We start from the raw sequence: 23,067 nt of genomic DNA on the forward strand, positions 1-23,067 counted from the left end.
TTCTGACGGGCTTATTCCATAGATTTCTCATAGAGTTATCAGCACCACCTGGGTAGAATAGAGAAACAGTGACCCCACTTCTCATGGGAGGAAAAGACCCTAGGCTAGCTGACTCATACCGCCCCATGTCACTCACCTCTTGTGTTGCAAAACTAATTGAGAGGATAATAAAACAAAGAATTTTAACCCCATTATCGACCACATCCAAATTGAACAGCTCGGATTTCTCCCTGGAAGGAGCACCACAGATGCATTAGTTAGACTAGAGCATCTGATCAAACAAAGCTTCAAAAAAGGAAAAGCAGTACATGTGATAGTTTTAGACATGGAATCAGCATTTGATAGAGTAGATGTGAGGCAACTAATCAGAAAGCTATCTGTAATGGGCTTACCAGACCTACTGGTAAATTGGATCCACCAATTTTTGATGGGCAGGGAGGTCCAGACCTCCCTGGGGGGCTCCCACTCAGAGTTGAAGAGGAAAGCCTTTGACATTGGAGTTCCTCAAGGGGTTGTTCTCAGTCCACTTCTCTTCTTAGTTTGTCAGGATACTATCCTGGAAATTGTCCATGGAGCAGAGATTTTCCTGTATCCTGATGATGCTGCTGTTGCAGTTGTGGGGAGAAGCCCTTCTTGCTTACGGTCAGCCTCTCAAAAACCTGTAGATATGCTATCAATTTGGGCAAAAAGTAATAATTATGGTCTTCTCAAGCAACAAGTCAGTTAGTGTGTTTTTCCACAAAATGCATAACCTGGATGCTTTCAAACCACTGGTGAAACTGAATGGACATGGGATTGGGGTTGCAGAACATGCACGCTTTCTGGGAATTGTATTTGACCAAAAACTGAACCCCATCTGGATGAGCTGATTGACAGTCTTAACCGAAGACAAAACTTCATCAATGTTCTCTGCCTTGGAAGAAGAGGAACCCCCACAGCATTTGCTTCAACTATTGTCAAGTCAGTGGTGATATCCAAGATAGACTATGGATCATTTATACATAGATCTGCTAAGAAATGTCTCCTGAAGAAACTTGACACTACCCTCCATGCAATCTTACGAAGAGCCTTTGGCTTCCTAAAATCAACTCCTATTGCAGCTATGTAATGTGAAGTGGGGATCCAGTCCCTTCACTGCAGAAGAAAATATCTCCTGGCAAGATATTTTGCAAAGAAGATAAGACTCAAGAACCACATTATCTACAAAGGAATCATTAGCCACCACAACCTTGGTGTCCGCTACAAACCAACAGAGATACCCTCTTTCCAGAGATTCCTTTGCTTTCCTGGCATGGAAGAGTTCATAGAGAATGGCAGGCTGACTGTTAATTTGGATGATGATTTTCATAGTGCCTCCTGAGGAATTGGGGAATGGAGTATTCCTATTATCAGCATTGAAAAAAAGGAGGACTTTCCCCAAGCAGTTATAAAATCCTATTCCTCGGACAGATTGCAGAATACCAGGACTAAATCCAAGTTTACACAGATGGCTCATAGACAGAAACGAGACGCAGCTGTGCAGTAGTTATACCCTCCCAGGGCCTGTCTCTTTCCTACCGTTAACCCCCTTCCTGACAATTTTCTCTGCAGAACTTATGGCACTTAAGTTTTCTCTTCAAGCCATAGCAAGCCAAACAGAGACCAAAAATCGGAAGTATATTGTCTGCACTGATTCACTGTCAGCTCTGGACTACCTTTCACACCAGCAACACCAAGTAAGAAATGTTGCCATGGAGATTGAAAATCTGACTACACAACTTGCAAGAAAGGGTATATCAGTTCTATTTATATGGGTCCCAGCACACTGTGGTATAAAGGGAAATTAATTGGCAGACCAGGCTGCAAAACAAGCCTCCCATCTGGGTCTGATCACTCAAACCCTATTACTGGTCCTGAATTCCTGTCTTCAATCAGTTAAAACATTTTAGTGGAAGAGGAGGTTTTGCTTCTTTCCTACCATACCCAGCTCCTGGATCTCTATGATTATGGGCAGCCGTCAAAAGAAATGTACCTCTCATATCGCATCTTTTCAACCTGCCTCTTTTGTCTTGGATGTGGCCATGCAAAGACAAAATTAAAAGTATTCCAATGGAAAATGGCCCCTTCTCTAAACTGTGACACATGTGGAGAGTATGAAGACATACGTCACATCATCTTCAACTGTAAAAAATATGAAAAGGAGAGGGAAATACTAAGGAATTGCTGTGAGAGGGCATTTAAGGTATTCACAATGCGCTCTGTTCTGGGACATTACACGTCTCCTCCTTGGGCTAGACAACTAAGCACAAACCTTTTAGGTAGATTTGTTAAGACTACTGGTTTGGTTCATTCCCTTTAAGGTTTTTTTTTTACACACTCATACTAGCTCATTTTAGAGTCATCACAATTTGTATATTTTTTGTTTTTATCTATGTTCCATCAGTTTTTTTCTTTTTTTTTTGTTGTTTTTTTTTTAGTTGGCGTATGTGACAGGAATGATATATATTGGCATTATTTATTTAATTGTTTTGCAATTTTATTTTAATTTTTTTATTACAAATCAGTGCTGAATTACTCTGATTCTTGTTTTTCACCGCAGGCATTTGCTACATGTGAATGACCCCCTACCAATAGCATAATAAGTAATACCTGACATGGCTCAATGAATATTGACTGAAGTGACACCCAAGCAAGCTATTGTTTATAGAAGGCACAGAATAACTGAGTGATAGGAACGCATATGACCGATTGGTCAAACGCGTCAAACCCCAAACAACAACAACTACTGAACTAAATCAAAATAGTTTAATTGCATGCAGGTCGTCAAAATAGACCAGTTTGTCAAGATATCCAGGCGGGATATCTTAGTGCTGGAATAGGGTATAAAGTATAAACTTTCACGGTAAATTTATGTTGCTTTAAAACTAAATCAAAAGGCCCTATGTGCATACTGGTGATCAATAAGACGTCTCAGCAATATCTCAAGAGCAACTAAGGGTATTTAAGTTGAAACTTTCTGAGCTATAACATTACTACTTTAGCTCCTAGTATTGAACTAAATTAAAAGGGTATAAGTGTGCCCAGGTTTTCAAAATAGTGTAGATACAATGTCTTTGGAAGTTGTGGAGGTGTTTCAGTGAAAGTCGTGGAGGATGTGTATCCAGACGGTCAAAAGGGTGTATATTATTAAAAATTGTTGAATTTTTTTTCCAACATATGAATAGCAATTCAAAATCTAGATTCTTGTAGAGAAAAATCCAAAATATTTAAAATATTCTTTTCTTAACCAATGAAATAGACTATGTCAATTAAAAACGAACAAAAATTAATTTTAAAAACTTTTTCCGCGAAGAAGTTTTCAAAGAAAAGTATAGAGCTACATTAAACCAACGACAAGCAGAAATAAAGTCAAATTATTTTTTAAATGTGAACCGACCATAAATCATAACCAATAGGTAAATTAAACCCCAAAACGAACAGAAATTAAATAAAAAAGCGCAGAAAAAGAACTTGCAAATTACAGAAATAAAGTCAAATTATTTTTCAAGCGTAAACCAACCATAAATCACAATCAATAGGTAAGTGAAACCCTAAAACGAACAGAAATTAAATAAACAACAAAGTCAAACTAAAAAAGAGCAGAAAAAGAATTTGCACATTACAGAAAACAAGATGCATTTTAATTTTTTTTTTTTTTTTTAAATATGATGAATCCAAAATTATAAAGACTTTTAGGAATACCAGCCTATATATTAAACTGTCAATCAAGATTTTTTTTTACTATCTTGGTTATGATGGTGATTTTATTTGTTTCATTTTTTGATACTAAAAAATCTAGCTCGAAATAAGAATTGTTTTCAGTAAAGTGCAAGTCATATTCTGCTTTCTAGAAGGCAAAGAGGCGTCAGCCCCATTCTCTTATTTTCTGCTCGTTTTAAGTTTGATTTATGACAATTTTACATTTAAAAAATTATTTGACTTTATGTTTGCTTTCCTTTGGCTCAATGTAGCTCTTTACTTTTCTTTGAAAAACTTATTTAAAATTAATATTTTAAAATGGAGCCAGAGTCAGCTATAAGAACTTTACTAATAAGTCTAAATAACTTTACTAAATCAAAAGCCTAGCCATGTATCGTACCAGGACGCCTTAAATACCTCCTCGAGTATGTTGACTTAACAGACAATTTTATACAAAAAAATAGCTATTTTTTTTATGTAAAATGTTCATTTTATTTCTTCAAAGTAAAATTTGACTTATTCAACGGGAAAAAGGGCGTCACTATTAGGCAGATTGTATTACAAAATTTAAAAATTAAAATTATGACGAAACCTATTAAGAGAAAGTATTTTAGGATTTACACACTGATGACACTATTTTCTTTTTTAAGAGAATAATATGTTAAAATATGGCATATATTTCACTTACCCAATGTGGAGTAGCCAAAAGTATGACTTGGGTAATTGCTGAAGGCGGGAGAATTGGATTAAAAGCTGGTATATTTGAACTTGATGCTGGTAATATTTTTATACGACATTCCTATGGAAAAAAAAATAAAACGGCTTAAAATAATTATTTTCTTAAAATACCCAGAATAAAATCAAGAAATCTTCAAAATTAACTATACTCAAAATAAGGTATTACTTTAATCACAAACAACTATTAGAAGCTAATAAGGCCAAATTCGTCTTCTAGGTAAGAGAACAAACCAAAAACAAACAAACAAAAACAATGGGCATAAATATAAAGTGAGTCAAACAAAAGCAACAACAAAAGAGATGGAGGAAATATATTTAGGAAAAATGCTAATTTTCCGACGACAATGTTTGTTATTTACCGAATTTGGTACATAAAGGTGGATTTCGTGACCTGAAAATTTTAAATACCTTACTTCGGGCATTTCCAAGTCATTGGGTGAGACAGGAAGGGATTCATTCTGTCTACGATTTTTGTATCATATCGTCTAATTCGAATTTTGTGGCTTAACTTTGAAACTCATGGTGACATTTGTTTTACTGGCGTTCTGTGCTAAAACAAATGCGGACAGGACAAGCAGTATTCTAAAAATAAACTTTATTTTTTCAGAAAAATGGCTGAGCCACCTCGAGCCTTACGTCCCCGCATCATCAGTGTTGGCGCAGCAGCAATTATGGTCACTTGCGAATCCAGCTCAGACGAAAGCCATGACTTACCTGATTTGAGCAATAGCGAAGAGGATATGGATGCAAGTTATCTCCCATCCGACTCGGAAGGTGAAAAGAAGATGGTATTTCGTATAAAAAAGAAGAAAAAAGAGTTATCAACTCCAAACGCCAGGAACGAAGTCGCTGAAGAAGTTGAATGCCATACTTCTGCATCCAATCACTCAGATCATTTACAAGCTGAATTTACAACCGAACGATCCACAGCGAAAACCGACGCCGAAAATATTTCTGAGACAATCACAGCCGCGACAAATGGATCTGATCAACCTTTGCGTAAGCGGAAAGTAGTTGGTTGGGAGAACTGGGTTAAGAACAAGAGAATGAAGACCCACGGCAAAGCCCACAAATCTTATCAAAAACGGAGTGATAGGTGGGAGTTAATAGACCGACCTGCTGCTCGGCAGAAACCGATTTGTGCGTCCGAAAAGGGCGCTTTTCGTTTTACTCTGTCTAACGAAGAAAGGACACGCATATTTCAGTATTTCTGGGAGATGGACGACGGACAGAAGGCCGAGGACGGGAATTCTCTCGTACAGGCTACCCGAGCTGCGAGAAATCGGAGCAGTGTTGAAGTTGACTCGCGGCGATTTTCGTCGTATTTTTATCACTTAAAAAGCTCAGACGGGAAGCTCTTGAGGGTGTGCAAAGTCACGCTTCTTAATGCTCTGGGACTGCGTAAAGGTAGAGTTTTAAGATAGCTTTCTCAGTTCAAAGACTGCCATGGTACTTCCCAGCCTGGAGGCACCTCCTCGAAACTTCGAGGCAGCGGTGGTGGCAAAGCAAGGATATCTGAAGACGACAAAGGGTGTCTGGATAATTTTATTAAGGAACTACCGAAACTTCCTAGTCACTACTTCCGCTCATCCAGTAGCAAGCAGTACCTCGAGCCTTTTTTAGCAACAAAGCAGATGAATATTCCCGGTACAAGAAACATTGTGAAGAAAAAGAAAAGGCCGTTTTGTCAATGCGCTAGTTCTTCTATGTTCTTGAAGAACAGAACATTGGTATTTACCACCCTAAGAAAGATCAGTGCAACATGTGTGTTGGATATGAACAAAAGAACGTTACCGAAGAGACTTGTACACAAACAGCTTTAAGACAAAGCCCTTCTTGTGAAGTCTCTTGACAAAGAGCTCTCTAGTGAGACCGACGGTGTTTGCAAAATGGACCAGCAAGCTTTAATTCAGTTACCAAAGAGTCAAGCGAGCATGCTGTAATATAAATCAAAATTAAATGTGCACAACTTCACATCCTTTGACCTGGGATCTAAAGCAGGCTACTGCTGCCTGTGGAATGAGAAAAGAAACAGCAAAAGGTAAAAAAACGCTGGTCGTCTGGTCTAACGGCTCAGAACCGTAATTGTGTTCTCTCTAATGCACTTCTTCAACTGAGTGTAGGAAAAGATGTTAGAATCTATCAAAAGTATCTAGTAATTGGGCATAGGCAGATGAAGTGCGATTCAATGCACTCTATCATAGAAAGGAAAATAAAAAATCAGTCCCTGTTCGTCTCGTTCAAGCTTCACAATCAAATTCAGTCGGTGCGACCATCACAGTCTCACGTCTGCTACATGCTTGGCCATAAATTCTTCAAAGACTTCAAGAAGTTTAGCTATGTTGACTCGATCCGGCCAAGAATAAAGGCAGGGATCCGGAAGTAAGAGGTTTGAAGTACGCTGACGGAACCATTTCCTACACCCTTTCATTTGATGATGAATGGTCACTTCTACCTCAAAGAGTAAAGAATGTTCAGGTGAAGGAGCCAGACCAAGTTTACAGCATGAAACTTTAGCTCCATCCACTGAAGCAGAAGCATCTCAAAGAACTCCTTCAGATTATACCAGACGAGATTTGGCCATTTTATCAGGCACTGATGGATGTAAATTAACCGATGCGGTGTCGACTTTCTAATTTTTCTTATTTCTTGAAGTTGAACACTAAAGATTTGCCCTGTTCTCAACACACGGCTCAGTTTTATAATTATTTTTCAATAAATGACTCAGAAGAATCAAATTATATGAACCGTTCTAATAGACGGACCTCCGTTCAAACCATTATTTGAAACTACCTATCTCCATTTTTTGGCTTCTGTGATCACAAAAGCGAAATCTGACGACGGGAACGGGATCCATTACCTCAATTTAGCTTTCAATGATTTTTTTTGTAGATTTTTCTAGAGATGGCGAAGTTTTTTTCTTCTCCTGAAAAGTAGGGAAAATGGAGATACGCAAATTTGATATCCAACTGTACATATTTTGAAATTTTTTTTTCATTCAATATTCAGTTAATGAAGATGCAAAAATAATGTATTTTAAAGCCTAGGGAAAGGGACAGTTTTTTTTCAATTGAAATACCGAAAAAAGATATTTTTTAATATCTGGGGGAGGGGATTTAAGGAGCAATTGAACCACCATAATCCCCCACCATTCGTTTTTTTTTTACATATTAACAGTTAGAACAGCTTGTTCTTTTATAGTTGCCACAGACTCAGGTATTTTAAGCCGTGCTCTTTGCGAGAACATCGCAGCGTAGAACACTCGTCTTTGCAGTTACAGTGAATTATATTAATCAGGAAGATATGCAGATAAAACTCTTTGCTCTTGGGAACCATAGCGTCTTATGAGCAAGTACATGCTGGACTATGGGGTAGCAAAGTGCATTGATGTTCTACTTGGTAACTCAAGGCCTAGGACTCGATACAGCTGCTGCGAGTTTGGGCAACAGGCTTGCTACTTGTCCCTGCAAAAAGACCTACAAACTAAACGTCAATTCGACACCCTATTAATGATTCAGTAGTATCTTTATGCTTTATATAGCCACAGGATGACGGTCAGTATGGCTTTAGTCCTATAGAAGGCCAAAATTATGTAGATTTTCAATCCATCTATTTGAATGATTGCCCCCCTTCCCATTCATCCAAAAATTAATAGTACAACTAATATGAAATATTTGTTGCAAAATTTTGTCAAAATACAAATAACAAGCCGAAATCATAATTCTTATACAGAAAAAATCGAAAAAAAGCTTTACAAATATTCCATATTTGCCATTAATCAATACGAAGAAACAATGCCAATTAAGAGGTAAAGGTTATGTTTTTGCTCAACTTTAAAGCTGGAGCCTTGAATATTTCTCCCTTCTCTCTACCAGGGCCGTCCTGAAGCTCATTTTATTGGGGGCGTTCTTCGTAAATTTTACCCAATCGCTACCTGATTCATGCTGAATTTTCTGTAGAAATCAAGAATTTTACTAAATTTCGGCCGATTTTTCAAAATTTCAGCCGAAATTTTCGGCTTCGGCGAAAATTTTACCGAATGCCGGAAAAGATGGGGGGAGGGCGCCCCTCGAAGGTCCCCCCTCGGGACGCCCCTGCTCTCTACCTTCTCAAAGACCTGGAATGACTAAAATTCTTCGAATTCTTTGCTATTTATATTAGAATTAGGTTATTTACGCATAATAAATATCTTTGTGCAAACACTTAATTATCATAGTTCTCGATCCTTGATCTAAATCTTGTCATTTATATCTTGACCAGAGCTAAATTGCACGAATACGTTATATCCCAATTATTTACCTTTGGCACGATGGCTTGCATTATATAGGAGCTGACTGGACTGGAATTTCGATTAACTGTTGTTAAAACAATGACAGAGACATCTGGTCTCGGTCGGTCGTAACAAATGTTCAGGGTTATGTCTAGTCCACGTTTTCTCTCAAAAATCTTCATCGGCGGAATAGTTCCTACAAAGAAAATTTAATAAAATTAAAAAACAAATAAAATAAAACTTAACACTGAGGAGGTTGATGATAGAAGCAATTCTTCTTGTTTTCATACCGCTGAACCGACTACTGGAAAAGGAATAGCATTCCGTAGTCCAATGTTTAAAAAAACAACAACAAAAAAAACAGTTTTACTGTGATACACACAACAATTTCTTTAGTGAATTGGCTGACTTACTAACGCTAATGTCAAGTCAAATCGAAAAGGAAATTTTTTTTAGGGGACTCTAACTCCCTATATTCCCCGCGGAAAATCCACTACATGAAAATTCTGCAAATTTTCAGCATACATCTTCGAGACTCTTCGCAGGTTTGAATTCTTTGATCTATAATTGATTTTATTTATCCTTATCTTACATCTTACCCTGGCATCTTTTTCGCAAGAATTCACTTCCGGCTCCCGAGTCAGATACGTATGAATTATTTCCAACTGAGAATGAAAAGTCCACAACAAACGATGTTATAATGAAAAGTTCGGATTTTGAAATATTCTGTCAAGGAAAAGTCTGAGTCTGAAAAATTCTGTCAAGGAAAAGGAGCTATCTGTCACAGATAACTTAATATATATATATATATATATATATATATATATATATATATATATATATATATATATATATATATATATATATATATATATATATATATATATATATATATATATATATATATATATATATATATATATATATATATATACTGCTGATGCTATTAAGGCTCACCTTATGAAAATTGCCGCTGAGTGGGGGATCAAGGAAAAGGTTGTTGCTGCAGTAACTGATAATGGAGCAAATGTAGTTCGGGCCGTAAAGGATGCTGGATCCCAAGTAGGTACAAGATGAACACATGTTTCGTGCTTTGCACATCCTCTAAATTTGATTGTGGGGGTTGATATTAATGATACTGCTGAATTGTTGCCTCTCGTCCAAAAGGCTAGAAATATTGTCAATTTTTTCAGACGTAGTGTTGTAGCTACCGACAAGTCGCGCCACGTTCAAGTCTCTATTAATAATGTTTGCACAAAAAACTAAAACCTGATGTGACCACTAGATGGAACTCGCTTCTCACTATGTTGCGTAGTCTGCAAGATTTGAAAGAGTCGGTAACAAGTTCGCTTGCGCTTCTCGGTAAAGTGGACCTCATACTCACTGATAGTAAGTGGGGTGTTATTTCAAACGTGATTGCGGTGCTTACACCCTTTGAAGAGGCAACTAGACCCCGGCGCCGCGCCGATGAGGGAAGACCAGTGGCGGCGGGTCAAAAAACTGCACGCCGCGCCGCGCCACCGGTAAGACGCCGGCGGCGCGCCGCTGGTAAGATGTCGGCGACGCGATCAATGTTGACCGCAAACATTAATGTTTTCATCAGTCTTTCTCAAATCACAGCTTCAATTTACAACAGATTTGAGCCTATTCATGAGTTAAAAAATGCACAAGTTGCTGGCTGGAAACAGTTCTTCTTCGTTATTCATCAAGAGAAGTAGAAATCTGATAGAAACGAAATGGCTGTGACGTTTCAGAACCCTTGCATAATACGAGTAGTTGAAGTTTCTATTAGCTATGTATTCTTAACATAAATAATTATCAGAATTAGTAGTTTTTATCATTGAGCATTACTGCATACAAAACTTCAAATACCGTATCATAAAATTCGTCAGTTATCTGGGTAAAAACTTTGAATATAACTTTGAACTTAGAAGCTTAATTTTTTCATAATGCCCTTTGCCTATATCTGTTTTGTCACATTTAAAACATTGGAAATGGGCGACTTTGATATTGATGGTTTTTTTTTTGCTCTTTTGGATTCCTAAGAAGCCTTCTTGTACTAAAAACTGGTTTTAAATTACAATTTAAAAAAAATGCATTTTAAAGTTTTTTTTTGGCTTCTTTATAGAATATATGTCATGTAGGCTAAGGCTGAACTGCTGCTTTTTTATCACTTTTGGCTGCTCTTTTGGATATCATTCATTTTTTCTTTTGGGGATTCATTCCAAATTAAAAACTCATAAATACCTAATATCAGTCAAATTATAAACTGTATCTCAAAGGAGTAAATTTATCATATTGAAAAATACATGATGAACACTTCACATGAGAACGCTTCAATTACAATGACACAAAAAACACTTAATAGTTTATTGGCTATGAAGAAAAATGAAGTGCCAGCTATTTTCTTAGGTAAAAAATGAAAAGCTCATCCGTTTTAAGTGTAATTATATTGAAATAATATGCAGACTGAAGTAGCTCCAGGAAGATGTTGAAATGCTCATCCTAGTTCGTCACTTTTAATCCAAGCAAAATGTTAGGACATTTAGTATCAGTTATTGAGTTTAAGCTTTGATTTCCAAATGCTCACAAGAATTACCAAATTTAAGAAAGTCGCAACAATAAGTCACCTGTGGTCAAAATACTTAGACTCCTCTTTGATCCCAACCCAGGCTCAAAGGTTCTGCTATGGTCATTTCCATGGAAATCTCTAAAGAGTTTCTTTTTAAAATAGCTTTCAAGCGTAGTTAGGGGTATTTAGACTTTTTTGCTTTTCTTCAAAGCTTTGAAAAAAGTGTTATAATATTCCAAATGTTACATTTGTGCATATTTTTGGTAATCATTTGTGGGGTGATCGAATGTTCTAAACCACTGTAGATACGTAAGAACGTTGCAACATCTAGTACCCTGAGGTCATAAGACTGTCAAAGACTCCTCCTTGAACCACCCAAATTTAAAGCTTTTATTATGACCTGGCCTTTTAATTTTACTTGGGCACTGGACCAAGGGCGCCACTGTTACTCGAGCGCAACGTTAGGCGGGGAAGTCGATATCGCTTTTGTCACACCAATTCGTTTTAGTGTGAATCTGCCTGGTAAATATGAATGAATGTTTTCAAAGTAAACCCGTTTTATCAACAAGAAAAAAAACTGGATTGAACACATGTGTCCCTTTCCCTTTGAATGATAAAACCATTCCAGTGCTGTATCAAGTGTAACTCACGAAATCTTGTTAATTTTGTCAACTTTTCAACTTTTTGGCATCCCTGCTCTCAATAAAAAAAGATCAAGGTACTATCACTTAAATATAATAACTCTCTATGCCCCCCTTCTGGATACCATCTTGATAGGATACCCATTGCCGTAAAAATAATTTTTTACGGCAATGGGTATCCTATAATAGTTTTTTACGCCTCTGCCGGGGGCGGCGTGCCTGCGGTGCGCTGGCGGCTTTACGACACTTCGGCGGCGTTCGATTGGGCCTCGCATCGGCGGCGTTCGGTCGATCCGCCGGCGCGGCGCCGGGGTCTAGAGGCAACTATTGAGCTCTCGAAAACTTTCCATCCATTTCGAAAGTCCTGCCTTTGTCTAAGATTTTGAGACGCCACCTTCTTCAGGTAGATTTTGGTGGATTCTCAAATGTGGCTGATGAGCTTCGAAAGGCTTTGCTGAATAAAATGCATTGTAGGTTTCTAAGCCTTGGTCAAGTCAAACCCATAACAATTGACACATATCTTGACCCGCGTTTCATGAAAATGTATATTTCACCTGACGATATTTTACAAGTTGAGAGCAAAACTGCAAACAAGATTGATTTGGCCTTGCTGGCTGCTAAATCTCGATCAGAAGATACAAGTACCATCGCAGTCCCTGCGCTGCAGTCATATCAGAATCAAGCCAGTTTTTGGGATTCACACGATGAAGGTCTTATAGTCAATGCAGGACATGCTTCGATAGCAGCCGAATATATCGTGACTCTGCAAACTTTCAATAGGGAGCTAATAGTTTCAAGAGAAACTCGTCCACTCAAGTATTGTTAGTCGCTTGCTATGGGTTCCTAAAAATATTTATATGAAGTTGCAATGAAATTCATGCCTATGCCCGCTATCAGTGTCCCTTCTGAAAGAGCGCTTTCCAAGACTGGTCAGATAATAACTGAACGGCGGAACTTATTCTCAGAGAAAAACACTGACATGCTGATGTTTTTGAATAGCCAGTAGTTTATTTTCCTCTTTTCCTGAGCCTTAATAATTCCAAATCTTGGGTTTTATTAAATTTTCTTATGTAGTCGAAGTTTATTTTTACTGTTTGATTTTATATTATTTGAATTTTGAAAAAAAAGTTAAGTACTTGTTAAGAATCCAGTAGTCACGCGATAAGTGAAGTTTCGTTAATGCTAATGAAATAAAACAAAATAGGGTATAAATATAATAGTTTAGAAACAAATTTGGGCTATATATTTACACAGCAGGGTGGGTGGGGGTAAAGTATAGCATATATTAAATACGTAACATAACCTAACCCAACCTAGGTACCTTTTATTCCCCCTAAACCCCAAAAAACTAAAGTTTAAATATAGTTCCCGGAGTGAGAAACCCTTTGTTTATATAGCGTCTCGCAGAAGTACTGGATAATGCTTATCTGTTCTCGCAATACAATTCTCGCGTGACTACTGGATTCTTAACAAGCACCAAAAGCTATACAAAATACCTTTATTTACTATTTGAGTTATTAAACTTCGGCAAATCCATGAGATAGCAAAACACTGATCCGAAATATCGATATCGATACAACGAATATCGAAAGTAAAATATCGATATATCGATTAATCAAAATATCGCCCAACACTAAAAATAACCCAATACAAATATGAAATAATTATCTACTTTATTTACACATATGCCCACATGTCAAAGAGGTTCACTAAGATCGGTCTATAGTAAAGAAAAATAAATTTTGTATTTCTTACCCCTTTATAAAAATGATGGGTCACAGAAAAAAGGACAATATACACAAACAGCTTGTGCCCCAGACAAGATATTGGAAAACGAATTTCGAGAAAGTGGTAATTTCCCCCATACACGAACTTTTTAATTAGTATTACTAATGTCCCAGTATAGAATTTATTACTTCGCAACAAGCAAGAAAATCGATGAATTTTGCATATAGATTTATTAAATTAAAAAAAGAAAACATAAATCATTTGAAAAAAGAAATAAAAGAAAAAACAAAAACAAATAAAAAGCAAAAAAAAAACAAAAAAAAAAAACAACTCATAACTCAACGATTTATCATCTCAAATAGAGGGTGGTGCATAAATCTCAATTTGACAGAAAAGGCTACATAACAACTTGTAAACTAACATGGGAAACGTCAGGGTGATCAAAAGATTCCCCCACATGGTTCAGGTACTTTGAGTGGTAAATTTTGTCATCGTTTCCTAACGTGAAAAAATCCAACATGGGTTGCCAAGCATAAACTAAGCCTTCATATACTGTGCAAAACTGTGAAAATACTATTTTAGCCGGGCAAGTTTCAGTAAATTACACTCCCTATTTATAATTAGACTGGGAGAAATTCTTCTTCTTCTTCAAACAATTCACCGCAGCACCAAGGAGCCTGAGGCCAATACAGCTACGCACGGTCCTCCTCCATCCCAATCAATTCAATGCCTCCCTCTTTATACTCTCCCAAGAAGTTCCCATTTCCCTTAAATCATTCTTTATGACTTCCTCTTATTCTAACCATGGATGACCTGCTTTCTGTTCAGTCCTAGACGGTTGGCCAACAAGGACAATCTTTGGCAATATGTCATCTTTTATCCGTAGAACGTGCCCTAGCCATCTCAAACTTTCTCTCATTATAGCCTTAGAAAGCGGAACTGAACCACCCTTTTCGTACAGCCTTTTGTTTGAAATATGGTCAGTCAGTCGGGTACCCAGAACAATCCGTAGGCAATTTCTCTGGGAAACGTCTAGCAAATCTTCATCCGCTTTTCGGAGCACCGATGCTTCAGATCCATATTAGAACCACTGTCATCACTGTAGCTTCCAATATTCTAATCTTGGTTTGCAGACTTATCTTCCTATTCTTCCAAACTTTTTTTTAACTGTGAAAAAAAAACACCCTGAGCCTTGGGTATTCTACGTTTAGCATCTTCACTGCTCCCACTGTCTTTACTAATAATACTACCAAGGTAAGTGAAGCTGCCCACCAGATCAATCTTTTCATTACCCAATGTCACCTTTTCATGTTCACTTATTCCTAGTCTTAGCGACTTAGTTTTCTCAACATTAATTTTGGCTCTTAATAGAAATTAGCTGAATCTATCATCACTGCGGCGATAAAATCCAAGTTGAGCCTAGCTTAGCTAATTTATCCCAAAATTCCGAGCGGTTTCTGGATGTTAAAATTTCTATTTGTCATAAGTAGTACATAACTACGTAGTTATAGAACAGAATTTATCAAAAATAAAAGAAGTTTGAGAGAAGATTCGCTTGATAAATTGGTTACTAAAAGCTAACAATTTAAGCAAGTTAGCACTTTCTTAACCAAACACTGAGCCAAAATAAAAAAGAAAATTTAATGCTATTGGATGTCAACTACATTTCCTTTAAAATTGAAACAAAAACCTGAAAACTTCAAAAAGAATTATGTGATAAAAATTGGACATACCAGGCTTAACTGATTCAACAGATACAGTAAGGTCACCCAGTGGTTTAACTTCAGGGCAGTTACTGGACTGGGACTGATTGTCAAGTCGGATATTCACTCCAGATACCTAAAATAAATATTTCACTATGACAACTTTCCTGACACCATGTCGCCAAAAAACTATGGACCTGATATGTCACTGGTCAAGATTTAAACCTTATAATCCTATCATATTCCTTTTAAAGAAAACTAAAACGGATTTACAGGCTCAACCCCTTGTAGGTAATTCAACCCTACCGTATTTTTGCGAGTTTGCCGTATTGGGATGGTAAGCGACGGCTTAAGTAGATATAACCCTACAGGGTGGAGGATGTGCTTGTATGAAACAGCCATAGAGGAAGCATCAAATGGGGTCTGTAAAAGCACTCAATCGACCTTGTTTTGGCCCTAATTCAAAACCTCTTGAGTGGTTGTTTTTGTTTTATTTTTACCAAACCTTTAATAAGAAGCCCATTGAATCAAAACTCCTGCACAAGGTGTCCGCTTTTTATGACTAGTAATTTATGGTAAACGCTATATGTTCAGGTTTTGGTAATTTAAGTGGACTATATCCACAACAATAGTAAAGAAAGATCAATAGAATCCAATGAGGTTAGGCAGATATAGAACACAACAAGTGACATATATTTTGTACCGATATTCACGTTCCGTCTTCAGTGCTGAGCTGAAATAAATAAAATTTTCTGGAGTTTTAATGTGCAAATCTTTAGTTTTTCACCAGCACCAAATGCGACCAGTTTTCCGTGAAACGTTAAGGCTTATGTTCTCTGTGCAAGTTTTCGATTTGTTATTTTTCTGCGGTCCCACAGTTTTAATATTTGAATTAAGATGACAATTTTGCTATTGTTCAATAGCTAAGATACAGCTTTATCCATGTTTTGAAACATGGCATGTTTTGATCAATTTTTTTTTCAAATTTGGTTCGACTTTTTTTTAGATTAAAAATATATTCGGAAACAAGCCAAAATAAAAAAAAAAGTTCCTATTTTCATAAATCATAGCAACTTTAGATCATTCTTTAAGAAACAGCCAAAGTTGATCCAAAATCTGAAAGTAAACCAATTAACAGATTATTTAAAAATGTAATTTGAAATACATCATTCATTCATTCATTGAGCTAATGTTATTTATTCTGGCTCGTTGAATGGTAAAAAAAAGTAAAAGGCAAAGAACATGGCATTGGATTTTACAGTCCCTACCGGCGGCGCTGATACTCCGTTTAACAGCGTTTTAGCCAGGAAGTGCAATGGGGTTAAGGGTCAGCAATTCTGTGCTTTCACACATCCTTCCTGTTTACCTTCCCCAGATTTCTCCAGATACCTATTTAGAGCTGCGTCGACTCTGGCTAAGCTTACAGAGTGACGTCACTGACCCCCGTTCCAAACCAAGTAACCAGTTACATCAAGAATCGAACCCCTGTCCTCAAGGGCAAAGCATTTCAAGTCTAGCGTGCTAACCACTCGGCTAGGACGGCTCGGTGAATGGATACATAATAAAACTAATTAATCCTATAATATAAGAATCACGTCCTTTCGAGACGAGATTAGGGAATATAAACCTGAAAGACCTTCAGAGCCATAATTGGTTTGAGAATCGTCGAAATATTTCCTGGGTTGGCCCAATCTTCCTCTTCCTGAAATTGTAAACAAAATGTTGCTAAATTAATAATTCTTATTTAAGTTGGCACAATCCTCTTCTTCTTCTAATTGTAAACGGAGTGTTGCTGAATTTATAGTTGTAAAATTTCCCTGGTCTGTCATCCCCATAAATACGAGCGTTTAATTTCACAGAACTGTAAAGTTCTGAAATATTCAGAACTTTACTTTTTGTTTTTTCCTTGCCTAATAAAGGATTTATCCCTATTTGAAACTCTTATTCGTTTCGCCTTAGCCATTGGTGTGATGTTGCAGATAAGACCTTTTGACGATAAGGATGCACTATGCCATTTTAACAACCAGGATGCAGTTATTCTTTTTTGATTTAGTTTAGTAACTTTAGTTGTAAAAGTAGAAGTTATAGTAGTATTTGTAGATCCATCACACAATCAATGATAAACCTACAAAGATGTAGGTTTATCACACAATCCATGTTCCACAGGGAATATAAACCTGAAAGACCTTCAGAACCATAATTGGTTTGAGATTCGTTGAAACATTTCCTGCGTTGACAAAAAGCCCTTCCATGTCAGCTACAAAATCTCGCTTAAGCCTGTACATACACAGACTAAGAAGACGATTGGGGTTCAAAGCTGTTCCTAAGATGTTACTTGAGGGTGGGAGAGGTGGGCTGAGATTCCGCATCAAAATCTACAATGAGTTCTGCGAGGTCGATAGATATATTCACCTATATTACAGTGAAATTGTGTTAAACCCAACATGATCAACCTTAGTCATGGAAAAAACATATAAAAAAAAAACTCGGCTGGCAGCAAGGCTATATCAATCTAGTTGACTGTTTTACCATAAACTTAGACAAACTGATCAGGGGATATATGTCCTTTTTCAAAGTGCAGATCAAAATATACGTGACCTGATTAAGACTTAAAAGACTATAGCGAATTTTCTCCAACAATGTGTTCAGGGATTTTCAATTCTTTATCACAATTCTACCATATATGGGATTTCAATCCACCACAGTTTACCACATATGGGGTTTCAAAGTCATAGATAAGTTCAAAGCTTTAAAGCTGGAAGGATTACTTTTTAAACGGGACTTGACTGTTACCTCCTCAAAAGGAATGCAAGACCAACATTTCAGGTGCAATAAAAAACCACTTATTGTGCGTGAGTAACCAACACATTCAACTAAAGAACAAGTCTTTTTGCCATTAAACAGCAGAAAAGTTTGCCCTTCCCCTCAATTATGGGGAATAGGGTAGGGGTTCTAGTCACAACCGTTAAATCTTTAGATACATCCTTGAAAAAGCCGTAATATGGAGGTTATATAATTCAACCTATAATTTAAGTACTCGAGACAATACTCCCTAAGGCAAGGCACCATATCAAAAAGCATTGATTGCACAAGTCAATTTTACAAAGAAGCGCAAGTGTACTTGCTGCTGGCCTTTGGAGCCAAGAAAGAGACGCAATAATAGAGGCCCGACTTTCAGCGGGTATTTTTTTTTTGTAATCTCTGCGGCTCCATCAACGACAGTGATATGCCGCTAGTCCTTATAATTTCCTCATTTTGTTTTCAGCTTTGATGTATTTGTTGTACCTTCACTTGAATGCTTCAAGCGAGGGATTTTCAGGGATTACCTCTGCTAGAAGACTACACGAGGTGGCGAAAATCGTAGGGCAAAGCTTATTCTTAGGTATTCCTCACGGGATATACCATGATTAAAGTAGTCCTGCCGGGTTGCCGGACAATGTAGTTTTGCTCTTTAAGGAACAAACTACAATAAATCCTCCATAATCTACTTTTAGTTTTATTTGCACACTAAAGCAGTCAAGCTATCTGATCACGTCACAGCTTGTAAGCAGCTAAATTACAACCTCTAATAAAGCTCACTATGTTCCGAACTATCAGGACAAAAAAAAAACTTTTCAAATGTCATTTTTTATACATTTCTTTACGTTTCAATATCGAAATATTACATTTCATCCTATATTTACAATCTTCGTTTCGACATATACTTGTTTAAAAATATTACAACCCTACGAAATCGTTTAGAATTTTTTTAATGAAAAATTTGTCAACGACAAAGCGTCATTAATTACAGTATCTTACGGCAAATTTGTCACTTTTGATTCACGGCCAGCCGTGCATTAATAACGACATTCTTCACAGGTACATTCTTCTTGTATTTCAAATCATTCCGAGTAGAGACAAAGTAAGAATTTATAGTCGAAATGTTAACTAAAGTATTGTACTTACATCCGGTTGAGACATTTGAGTTTCATTCAAATCGACTATATCTAGAAAACCATTGCTATCTTTTCTGTCGTCGTTCATGTTATCAACTAATAGTACATCATCAAGAGAAGAATTAGTAGACTTCAATGAGGTTTTCGATCCAGCGTTACTTAATGTAGAGCCTATGGGTTTCGAGGAATGCTTTGAGGTTGAGATAGAGTCAAATACCAGTGCAGTAGAACTTTCACCTGATAAGAGGTCAAGCTCTTGGCCAGAGAATGTAGAAGGGACGGGAGGACCTTGGGTGACGTTTAGCTTGGTCATTTTGTTCATCGGAATCTTCTCCTTCGACCTATAAAATTAATATATATACAAAGAAATAATATAGTACAGGAGACCTGTGTGATCAGAGACGAGATAATAAACGATTTATTTTGGAAACATTTTTATGAGCTCGAAAAACTGAATTTTTGCTTCATGTCATATCGTAAATACACAATCTCGACCCTTATAAACTAGCTGTAATAACAAAAGGGTTAATACTATTTTACTCCCTGTTCAACACTATTTCCAAATATAATAATCGTTTAGGTTGCAGTTGCGTCTCCGTTCCCCCTCCAGTGTCTAATAAATCTAGTTTATCACCTTTTCTGCAATTCAACAATGCAACAAAACTTTTATTTCATTACAGTTAGAAATTTCTAACTGGTAACAGTCTAGTTTGTCCCAGATTCCTTTAGTTGATTTTTATCCGCTAGTCATATGTAAAGACATAAGAGGTAGGGGATCTCAATCAGCTTGGGTTGATCGGGGCCCAAGAATTTCAGCTGTTTTGCTCCAGCAAGATACCCAGAAAGCTGAAACTTGCACAGTCGGCTGAAGCGAAATCAATTACGTTGTTATCATTTATTTCGTGAATGTCCAGTAAGCTCAAAACTCAGTCACAATTAAGCTCAAAACTCAGTCACAATTAAGCACAAAATCTTCTTTGAATTATTATTGCGATTCCATTCAGTTTTGATTCAGCTCCCGTACTGTGAATATCTATCTATATATCAAATAAATAGCATTCGTGATCGGATTATATATAAGGTGACAAAAAGGATAATTTATTTCACAATTCAAGTGTATTTCATAATGAATGTAAGTGATTTTAATTTCATAAGTTTAGCTAATAACCTTAGCCTAGTGGGCAATGAAATGAATGAATATAAAAATAACCAAGGCGTTCCGATATCACAGTGAATACGGCAAATATAAAGTACATTTGAACCGGACCGACATATATTGAGATTCTTAATGAAATTAAATATTAAAAAAAAACTTTTTCAATCGAAGTAAGAAGCAACAATAAAGCTTAAAATAAACAGAAATTATTCCATACATGTGGGGAGCAGCCCATTCGTCAATACCTCGCTCTTTACGCTAAAAATCGATTTTTGTCCCAATTCTTTAAGAACAACACCTGAAACACAAGAGCCGTTTAATTAGAATAAGAAGGTTTTTTAAAAGTATTTAAAAATCTTTAGCGTAAAGAGCGGGGTATTGACGAGTGGGCAGCTCCCCATATACTAAATAATTTCTGTTCGTTTTAAGTTTTGCTGCTGTTCCTTACTTTAAGTTGAAAAAACTTGTTTTTATTTAATTTTTGATTTTTTTCAAATAATCCCCAAAAAATCACCTTTCCCTCCATGGAAAGCTTTCCCACGTAAAGTTCCTCCCGTGTCAATCCCCCCTCCCAGAAATCACCCCCGGACTATTCCATCATCGACGGAAATTCCCCCTCCCCCCAGAAAAACTTCTTGCGGATGATTCCACCTGAAAAATTATCCCTATAAAGAAAAGCTTGCTTTTTCATTTAAATTCATATCATTGTTCAGGTCATGGCGGACGCCCCCCCCTTATGTGGAAAATTTTTCCTAACCACCCCCCCCCCCCCTGGGAAGGTTTCTCCTGTGGAAAATTTCCCCATGAAGGATTTCTTCTGGTGAAAATTCCCTCACGGAGAAAATTTTCCTTTTGAAAATCTCCCCCTCTACTTAAAAATCCCCCAGAGAATTCCAAATCCGCTAAAAATTTCCCCCAGACAATTTCCCCAGAACACCTCCAAACGTAAAAAAAAGTTGTCATCGAGAAAGTAAGACAAATAAAATTGAATTTTGTGTATGAATTCCGTCAAATTCTCCCCGTGTAAAATTTCCCCTGAAAATTTTACCTTCGGAAACCTCCCTCCCAATAGAAAATTCACCACGTAGAACCCCCCCCCCCCCTCCAAAAAAAATCTATGTATACTTGCCAGAAACAAATACTATATGTAAACAATGGGTAAATTTTATAACTTGCAGACCTTCCCCCTGGGACTGTGGGGGTTCATGTCATCCCCGCAGGCATAGTTATTAGACCTTTCAACCATGCTGAACAAAATAGCTAAATCAAAATTTTTATCAGACGACTTTCGAGAAAAAAAAAGGCGTGGGATGGGGGCTAGTTACCCTCCAATGTTTTTGTCCCTTAAAAAGAGGACTAAAACATTTGATTTCCATTCAAATGAACCCTCTCCTGATCTTCTAGGACCACTGGTTAGATACGATAACCCCTAGGAAGAACAAAGAAAAAAAAATAAATAAACACACATCTGTCATCTTTCTTCTGGGAAAAAATACAACATTCCACATTTTTGCAGATGGGAGCTTGAAACCTTTATAGTAGGGTTTAGAACCCGGCGCCGCGCCGATGAGGGAAGACCGGCGGCGGCGGGGCCAAACACAGCGCGCTGCGCCACGCCGCCGGCGCGATCAATGTTGACCGCAAACATTAATGTTTTCATCAGTCTTTCTCAAATCACAGCTTAATTTTACAACAAATTCGAGCCTATTTATGAGTTCAAAAATTCACAAGTCGCTGGCTGGAAACTGGTCTTCTTTGTTATTCATCAAGAGAAGCAGAAATCTGGTAGAAGCGAAATGGCTATGGTATTTCAGAATTCTTGCATAACAATTGAAGTATTTATTATCTATGTACTCTTAACACAGATAATTACCAAAATTAGTAGTGTTTTTTCATTGAACGTTATTGCGCGCAAAACCTAAAATACCATATCAAAAAATTCGTTAGTTATCTGGGTAAAAACTTTGAATATAAGTTTGAACTTAGAAGCTTAATTTTTTCATAATGCCCTTTGCCAATATCTGCTTTGTCACCTTTAAAACAGTTGAAATGGGCGACTTCGATATTCATCGTTTTTTTTGCTCTTTTAGATTCCTAAAAAGCCTTCCTTGTATTAAAAACAGGTTTTAATAACAATTAAAAAAAAAAATTACATCAAGTATAACTCACGGAAATCTTGTTAATTTTTAAATTATCCTAGGGGTTGGACAAAGATGTTGTCAGGGAGTATTTTTGTTTAGCTTCTTCCTTCTTTAATTTACATGTGTTGATTCATATTTCAAAACATTATCCAACTGTCGAAATATACCATACATAAAACAAAAAACAATATTTAGAATACACAAAAGAATATACAATTGCAGGCAGAAATATATGTAAAACACAAAAACACATCAACCTGTCCTACCAATTTTTTCCACAATCATTTTGAATAGGATAACTTAAAATTTCACCTTAAAAAATAATCAAGCATCAGTTCCCAATGACGAAATGTGGATGACCCCCCTCAGTACTGGAAGGAAAAGGGAAGTCAATTTCCAATCAATGTGTCAGTCTCAACCATTTAGCTTGGTCGAACTTAAAATGAATTTATATAATGGACGATAT

At 36.8% G+C, this 23,067-nt stretch overlaps 1 protein-coding gene across 3 annotated transcripts in view; it reads right to left on the reverse strand.

Annotated features, from left to right (window-relative positions):
* Positions 1 to 23,067, reverse strand: part of LOC148942075 (ADP-ribosylation factor-binding protein GGA1-like) — a 96,308-nt gene that overhangs the window by 14,961 nt on the left and 58,280 nt on the right. For all 3 annotated transcript variants that reach the window (XM_089103375.1, XM_089103377.1, XM_089103376.1), the window contains exons 8-11: positions 19,315 to 19,645; positions 15,400 to 15,505; positions 8,755 to 8,921; positions 4,406 to 4,516 (exon numbers count right to left, since the gene is read on the reverse strand). In XM_089103375.1, coding sequence (XP_088959501.1) covers positions 4,406 to 4,516; positions 8,755 to 8,921; positions 15,400 to 15,505; positions 19,315 to 19,645 — 715 coding nt within the window. The remainder of the gene's footprint in view (positions 1 to 4,405; positions 4,517 to 8,754; positions 8,922 to 15,399; positions 15,506 to 19,314; positions 19,646 to 23,067) is intronic.

The sequence above is a fragment of the Artemia sp. Qi Xiang Cuo genome, chromosome 17 (assembly GCF_049724085.1).
Source record: "Artemia sp. Qi Xiang Cuo chromosome 17, ASM4972408v1, whole genome shotgun sequence".
In the NCBI taxonomy this organism is placed as follows: domain Eukaryota; kingdom Metazoa; phylum Arthropoda; class Branchiopoda; order Anostraca; family Artemiidae; genus Artemia; species Artemia sp. Qi Xiang Cuo.